At 40.3% G+C, this 8,488-nt stretch overlaps 1 protein-coding gene across 1 annotated transcript; it reads left to right on the plus strand.

Annotated features, from left to right (window-relative positions):
- Positions 1-1,185: 1,185 nt before the first annotated feature.
- On the plus strand, positions 1,186-2,104 carry LOC111891650 (22.0 kDa class IV heat shock protein). The gene has a single exon (XM_023887711.3). The coding sequence runs from the start codon at positions 1,399-1,401 to the stop codon at positions 1,975-1,977; it is 579 nt and encodes a 192-aa protein (XP_023743479.1). The 5' UTR covers positions 1,186-1,398; the 3' UTR covers positions 1,978-2,104.
- The last annotated feature ends 6,384 nt before the right edge of the window (positions 2,105-8,488 follow it).

Here is an 8,488-nt window from a genome sequence, read left to right on the forward strand (position 1 = left end):
AGAATGTGAGATTTGTAGTTTTTCTTGCATGTTTAATACAGATGGTGTCAATGTTGCTACATAGCCTCTCGGAGGCTGGATGCATGATAATAAATTAGTAGTGTCCTCTTCTAATTCACAAACATGAAGGCACACTACAAAAAGGTAAACATATGCTAGGTTAAAAAGCAATATCGATGGATGGACACAGATATTGCTCTCCTTTCCCTAAGTTGGATGTCGATTAGGAGCATTGCTAAATCGCGTAGGGTGAGAAAGTGTTGGCCTTACTGATGTATATCGAGCTTCGTATATACAGATGAGAGAGTCCAGGTACTTGCTTCTTTAACTGTGTTATGAAGTTATCCATAGGTTGCAGGGTAGTACCCTTCAATATAATAATATTACATTTTTCGTATTTCCTTCGATTTTACATAAGGATACGTACGGATGATTTTCTTGCTATAATATATTGGTTTCTTTAGTTTCCAGAATCGGTTTGCATCCAATAAGCAGAACTAGCTTAGTAAGCTATAGGCTTACCGTGCTAAGTTGTCATGCTTTTCTTTCATGTTGTCGTATCACCTTTATGTATGGATTTGCACTGTTCAGCTTGACTGCTTCGATATTATAACACATTGATAAAATTAGTGTCCTATTTGATAAAAAAAATGCTAAATCAAAATGTTATAAAAATTTTGTAAAATTTATCCTTTTTAAATTAATGTATTTTAAGCTTTGTATTTTAGATTTAATATTTTTTAATTAAAGTAATCTATAATTTTTAACTAATGTTAGTTAATAGGTGTTAAATATTTATTTATAAAAGTATAAAAAGAGAAGAAAAAAATATAGACTAATAATAATATGGTATTATGGTAATTGATTAAACTTACATTTTAAAAAGTTAAATAGAATATAAATTTCAATTTAATAAAATTATCAAAAAAAATAAAAAAATAAATACTTCGCAATCTATCAAAGAATTGAAATATCAAAAGATGGCCATAAATTGTAAACAGAACGGTACATCTAAATTTCCCAAACAAAAATGGGAATTAGTCTCGGGTGTGGGTGTAGCTTCCTGCTCATCAAGTGTCAAAAAAAAAAAAAAAAAAAATTAATTAAATAAAAATTTATTTTTTTATTTTTACTTAAAAGCTAATTCGATACCTGTCTCGAGACTTCTAGATACAGTCTTCGTTCTTGCAGTCTCTCGAAAAACAAAGATCTTCTCTTCCTGGTGGAAGACTCCAGAGACCCTTTTCCCATCGCCTATATAAACCCAACATTCCTGATTCAACTCAAAACTCGACAATCAAATAAACGTCGCACCATATCAAACACACTTAAATTCACTATCTGCTATTTCTCGATTCAATCAACAAAGCCCACTTCTATAAAGTACAAACCACAAAAATGCCGATGTCCAAAATGCATAAGATCACCTTATTTGCTTTGACAGCATTAATCGCATTGATTACGATAAGCTTACCTACAAAAACAGAGGCTCTAATCCCCTACAACAGACCTCTTTGGGACATGATGATCCCAACCGAAGACCCATTCAAGGTTCTGGAACATAACCCACTTCAGCTTCCGAAAAACCTTGAAACGATCAACTTGGCACGAGCCGACTGGAAGGAGACATCCGGACATCACGAGATATCCTTGGATGTACCAGGGTTGAAGAGGGAGGACATAAAGATCGAGGTGGAAGAGAGCAGAGTCTTGAAGGTGAGCGGAGAGAGGAAGGCTGAGGAGGAAGTCGACGGTGATAAGTGGCATAGGGCGGAAAGGACGAGTGGTAAGTTCTGGAGGCAGTTCCGGTTGCCGGGGAATGTGGACATGGAGAAGATAATGGCACATCTTGAAGACGGCGTGTTGAAGATCAAGGTGCCGAAGTTGGCTCACGAGAAGAAACAATCTAGGGTTATTGATATCATGGGCCAAGAGAGCTCTGGTGGGGACATTAAGGCAACGAAGACTGCTGCGTGAATTTTATCATAATATATAATATTGGTTAATGTGTGTCTGTTTTAGTAATGTGTCTGTTTTGATTTTCCTGTTGTATTGAAGGACGATGTTGGTAAGCTGTATTACATAATCTATTCTTTATACGTCACATTATAACACCAAATTCATATGACACCTCATCTATAACACTACCATAATACCACCATAACAGTGTTCCCATGTTATAATATTTTAAGAGAGATAAATAAATAAAATGATTTGATTGGTTGATAAAGGCAACAATAAATTAAAGTTGCTTCTTGTGCTCGTCACAACAAGATATGTCATAATATTCTTTTAACAAGAAGGACGGGTAGTGTTCATCTTGTTATGACTAGATTATGAGGTGTCACATCAGCAAAAATTGCACTTCTTGTTGTCCATACCGTATACTCTAATAGATAATGTATTGTTAACATAACATGTTATAAATCAACTTTGGACCTGTGGCTATCGACTTTTGCCGGACGCCTGAGAAATATTAATGATCGTAGTGAACTACCTTTTATAAGGAATAATATGTCAAAACACATACTAGTACTACCGCTAAACATGGATGACAACAAAAATTTATGCTATTATATCCGCAAGAATTATCAAGTTATGATGGTTTGTTGCCACTAAAAAAAAATAGAAACATCGTATCTAGATCCAGCGGGAGATGAAACAAGTTTACAAATAAATTTAAAACAAATATGTCTTTGTTTAAAAGGTAGACATTGATATATGACTCTTCCATATGAAAACAAAGTGTTTTTTCTTGATATTCAATTTCTGAGATAAATACAAATACCGCTACTCCAAATGAAATAGTTGCCAATAACAAAACATTGACGGCCACAAAAGTTGTTAGCATAATGATTGCTACGATGGTCTTAGATTTGCAAAAAATTCATGATAACTATTGATCATATGAAATGAACATAACTTTTAGTGAAATGTTTCACAAGAAAGCTAGGCAAGAATGTCGTGAGATTGTCAAAGACCTAATGGTGTGGAAACTCAAGGAAGAAGAATCTTTGTGTGCCCATGTACAAAAAATATAGTGGCACGTGGAAAGATTGGAAAAGCTTAATTTGAATTGCGACAAAGAGTTGGCCATGATATGGCTCTTAACTCCTTGTCAAGTTGTTATGATCAGTTTATTTTATTTTGATATATCATTTGAACAACGTAGAAGCAACATTGGTGCAAGTCCGTAACTGTAACATGCATGAAGAAGTCTTATTCCTTTAGTGTTGCGAGACATCATGTTCTGGCCATTCATCAAGGCAAGGGAAAGAAAAGGAAATCTATCATCCAACCAGAATGGAAAGTGAAAACTCACATCAGACAGTCTAATGGTGGGTCAAACGGGAAAGCTAACTATAAAATCACACTGTCATTAATCTGAAAGAGGTCGTTTTCATTCATTATGGCCAAAATGGGCATTTAAAGATATGTTGCCCAAAATACCTTCAAGTTGTGAAAGAAGAAAAAGCCAAAGCAACTGGTTCTACATCTAGTATGTACTCAATTGAAATCAATAATACATGTCAAAAAACGTTACCCCTTACCGAGGATCGACGATTTGTTCGATCAGTTGCAGGGAGCGTCTTGGTTCTCCAAGATTGATTTGAGGTCTGGATATCATCAGATGAGGGTGCGTGATGAGGATATCCAGAAGACAGCGTTTAGGACTCGTTATGGGCATTACGTGTTCGTGGTGATGCCTTACGGGCTCACCAATGCACCGACAACATTCATGGATCTAATGAACAGGGCGTGTAGGCCGATGTTGGATCGTTCGGTGATCATTTTCATCGATGATATATTGGTGTATTTGAGGTCCAGAGAGCAACGTGAGGAGCATTTGAGGGAGATCCTCGGAGTTCTGAGATCGGAGAGGCTGTACGCCAAATTCTCCAAGTGTGATTTTTGGTTACGGGAGGTCTAGTTTCTAGGGCACCTTGTCAACCAGAATGGGATATTGGTCGATCCGGCCAAGATTGAGGCGGTGATGAGCTGGGAGGTACCGAGATCCCCTTCGGAGTTCAGGAGTTTCCTGGGGTTGGCTGGATATTATCGAAGATTCATTTAGGATTTCTCCAGGATTGCGGTTCCTCTCACTAGGTTGACTCGGAAGGGCGTGGCTTTCAGTTAGGGCCCGGAGCAGCAAGCCTCATTCAAGACACTTCGCTAGAGATTGTGTGAAGCCCTAGTGTTGGCCCTTTCGGAGGAAATGGATGACTTTGTGGTATATTGTGACGCGTCGATATCGGGTCTGGGAGCGGTGCAGAGAGGGCATGTGATAGCATACACATCGAGGCAGCTGAAGCATCATTAGACGAGGTATCCTATGCATGATCTGAAATTGGGGGCTGTGGTGTTCGCCCTCAAGATCTGGCATCACTATTTGTATGGGGTTCGGTGTACCATATACACAGACCACAAGAGTTTGAAGTATCTGATGGATTAGCCCAACCTGAACATGCGTTAGAGGAGATGGTTGGACGTGGTAAAGGATTATGAGTGTGAGATCCTGTACCACTCAGGCAAGGCTAACGTGGTAGCCGATGCTTTGAGTCGTAGGGCAGAGAGTGCCCCTTTGCGAGATGTATTTATGAGGTTGATGGTGATGACTCCGGTGTTGGACACCATTCGGGAGGCCCAAGTGGAGGCCATGAGACAGGAGAACCACAAGCGAGAGCGGGTGATTGGGCAGATATCAGAGCTCATCGCCGATAGCAGGGGGCTTATGACCTTCCAGGGCCGGATTTAGGTGCCATTTGAGGATGGGGCAAGTGCTATTTTGATGGAGGAGGCGCACAGGTCGAGGTTTTCGATCCATCCTGGGGCCACTAAGATGTATTTGGACCTAAAAAGAGATTATTGGTGGCCCTGTATTAAGAGGGATGTGGCTTGGTTTGTAGAGAGGTGCTTGACCTCTCGCAAGGTTAAGGCTGAGCACCAGTGCCCGCATGGCAAGTTGCAGCCGCTTGAGGTTCCTCAGTGGAAGTGGGAACAGATTTCCATGGATTTTATCACCAAATTGTCGAGGACTGCGAGAGGCGTCGATGCAATTTCGGTGATCGTCGACCGGCTGACGAAGAGCGCTCATTTTCTTGCTATCAGTGAGATCTCTTCCGCAGATAGGCTGGCAGAAGTGTATGTGAGAGAGGTGGTATCGCGACATGGTGTGCCGATCTCGATTGTGTCAGATCAAGATGTGCGTTTCACTTCCAGGTTCTGGAAGAAGTTCCATGAAGAGTTGGGTACTAGGCTACATTTCAGTACCGCTTACCACCCACAGACGGACGGACAAAGTGAGCGGATGATTCAAACACTCGAGGACATGATTCGAGCATGTGTTTTGGACTTCGGAGGGAGTTGGGACTTTGGCTGAGTTTTCTTATAACAACAGCCACTATTCGAGCATTGATTTTCCACCCTTTGAGTTATTGTATGGGAGGAGGTGTCGGACTCCCATTTTGTTAGGGAGAGGTAGGGCAGCGAGTGATGGGCAGCACTGAGATACTGCTTCAGACGACAGAGCAGATACAACAGGTTAGACAGAGATGGTTGATGGCCCAGAGTCGCCAGAAGAGTTATGCGGATAGGCGTCGATCCGAGCTCGAGTTCCAGGTTGGAGATTTTGTACTCCTGAAAGTGTCTCCTTGGAAAGAAGTAATCCGATTCAGGAAAAGGGGCAAGTTGGGGCCCCAGTATATTGGAACGTTTAGGGTTATTGCGAGGGTGGGCAGGGTAGCATACCGATTGGAGCTACGTGTAGAGTTGAGCCAAATTCATGATACCTTCCACGTGTCTCAACTGAGGAAGTGTATAGCCGACGAGTCGGCAGTGGTACCATTGGAGGATATCCAGGTGGACGCGGGTCTGAATTATGTTGAGAGACTGATCGCGATCTTGGCCAGGAAGGTCAAGGTTTTGAGGAACAAGGAGGAGCCACTGGTTCAGGTCCAATGGCAGCACCGGAAGGGGTCCGAGCTGACTTGGGAGTCGGAGTCAGAGATACGGGAGCAGCATCTGGAGTTGTTTTTAGCATGAGACTTCGAGGGAGAAGTCTGGTTCTAGTGGGGGAGAATTGTAACATCCCGAATTTCAGGTAAAGCTATTATACCCTTCCAGTTTGTCGGGTTGTCAAAAGTGGTCCCTTTATAGAGTTCTTATAGCAAATGAGTACGTTGGGCGTACTGAGGAGTACGTTGCGCCTACTCATGCGCTTAATTTGGACGTGGACTCTCTTGGGTATGTTGGGCGCACCCAGGGTTACGCTGGGCATAATGGGTCCAGATGCAAACCCTAGTGCTCAAAACTTTCCTCTTCATTTTAGTGAAGAAGAAAGAGAGGAGCTTGTGGAGGCTAGAGCTTGAAGTACAAGTTCAGATCTGAGATCTACAGAGCAAGGAGCTGCATTTGGAGGTATAAAGTTCAAAACTTTCCTCTTCATTTTGGTTTGATATTTCATGGACCATTTTAGGGTTAGAAGTCCCAAGGGTGGAGACTTTATGAGTGTAATGTGCTCTATGGACCTAGATCTGTCCCATTTCAATGGTATTTGTGTTATAAATCCATAAAGTCTCCATCTTGGTCGTGGATATGAGGTTATGCATGAGTATTGAGCTTTCTAGTGTTAGGAAGTGGAGTATTATGGGTGTTAGTGACTTGTCCAGCCATGCAAAGGCTTAAAGTCGCCGACTTTATGGATTAAGAGGGTTATAAATGGTCAAATCTAGAAATTGGACGTGGGTCTTAACGGATTAAGACCCCAAAATGCTTAGAGTTTGAAACTGGGAGTTATGCTGGGCGTAATCCTAGTACGCGCGGCATAGGGGGTCGCACACCCCATTTTCTATGAAGACACCGGGTATGCCCAGCGTACATGTGTAGTACACGCAGCGTAACCCGGGGAGTTGACTTTTGTTGACTTTTAGGGTTTGGTCAACTTTAGGGTCTTTGAGCCATGAGAGGGGTAAAATGGTCTTTTACCCTTCTGAGAGTACTAAGAGGAGGAATAGTTTAGCCTTGATAGATGTATTGATTTAGAGTATTTATTTCATATGATTAGGCGGAGGCTAGATCGGATTTTTACAGAGTTCGAGGTTTACTGAGTTACCTGAGGTGAGTCTTCTCATTATACTTTACCTAGAGCGGTAATTAGAGTTATGTGATAGAGTATTTTGTATGCTTTTGCATGATGTGATTTCTATGTGATTTATACTATATATGTGCCAGAGTTTTCAGAGTTAGGACCGTAAGGTCCACAGAGTTAGGGCCAGAGGGCCCATAGAGTTATGGGACTGGAGGGTCCCACTGAGACACATTGACCAGAGGGTCAAACAAAGTTATAGCCTCGAGTGGCTAATATGTATTTTGTGTGGTATTTTGGGGAACTGACTAAGGATTTATGCTTACAGTGTTGTGTTATGTGTTTTAGGTACCAGTGAGGATCACGGGAAGGCGCCAGCTTGATCAGTACACACACGAGGAGTTTTTAATTTTTTATCCTGGGATGTGATGTTATGTTTGATTATGTGATACAATGGTGTTTTTATAACAATTATGAATGAAAATGTGTTTTATAAAATGTGAAAATTTATTTTAAAATTTTGGGTGTTACAATTGAAGATATCTTTCCAATTCATTCATACTAATTAGTTTCTCTTTCTACATTTACCTATAAGACAAATCAACCATGTATATCACTATAAATCTTATACTTTTTACCAACATGTACCATACCATCCAATTCCAAGCCTGTTTCCCGCCTTGTCCATATCTGATTTCATTCACTTTAACTATCATGTCAAAACAAAATATCATTTCAATAGTGAACACATTTCTTAGGCATGACAGCCTGAGCATACCATGGCAAGAATATCTAAAGCACATGGAGTTTTTTCAACTTAAATTTCAAACTCTTGTTGGGTTCGAATGATCTCGTCACCTGTAACTTAATTCTTCCCAACTATCTACCCTTTAAAGGAAATGAAGGTATTTCTTTTAAGGTGAAAATCATAAGATGCTCCTTATCGTGTAGCAAGATGTTTCATTTATTTCTTCACCGAAACTCCTTGCCTCACATTTACTCTTTATGGACCTTGAACTCTACCTTTATATTTCTCCATTTCCCATATATAGTATTTATCGTAATCTCATTATTTATGTTCCCTTGAACATTGTTGATCAAGTAGTCAGTTGTTCCATTCAACACTTTGTCAGTTTAGCTTCTCTAGTAATATCATACATTAATTCTTTATATTTCTTGTCCATTCCTTATTAATACACAACCAACTTTTATATCAATTAATTAATGATTCCTTTAATCATAATCAAGTGACCCATAATGTTTTGAGTCAAAGTTCCATTTTCTTTACTCATTCATAATATAAGATCTCATTATCAGTCTATCTACTCTTTGCATGGTTATCGAATCTAGAATAGCAGCAATACACTAATCTAATACTTAATTGCACTTAAGTGTGCTTGGTCT

The sequence above is a fragment of the Lactuca sativa genome, chromosome 9 (assembly GCF_002870075.4).
Source record: "Lactuca sativa cultivar Salinas chromosome 9, Lsat_Salinas_v11, whole genome shotgun sequence".
Taxonomy (NCBI): Eukaryota; Viridiplantae; Streptophyta; class Magnoliopsida; order Asterales; family Asteraceae; genus Lactuca; species Lactuca sativa.

Coding starts and splice junctions, on each gene's coding strand:
- LOC111891650 (XM_023887711.3), top strand. CDS start 1,399: ATGCCGATGTCCAAAATGCATAAGATCACCTTATTTGCTTTGACAGCA.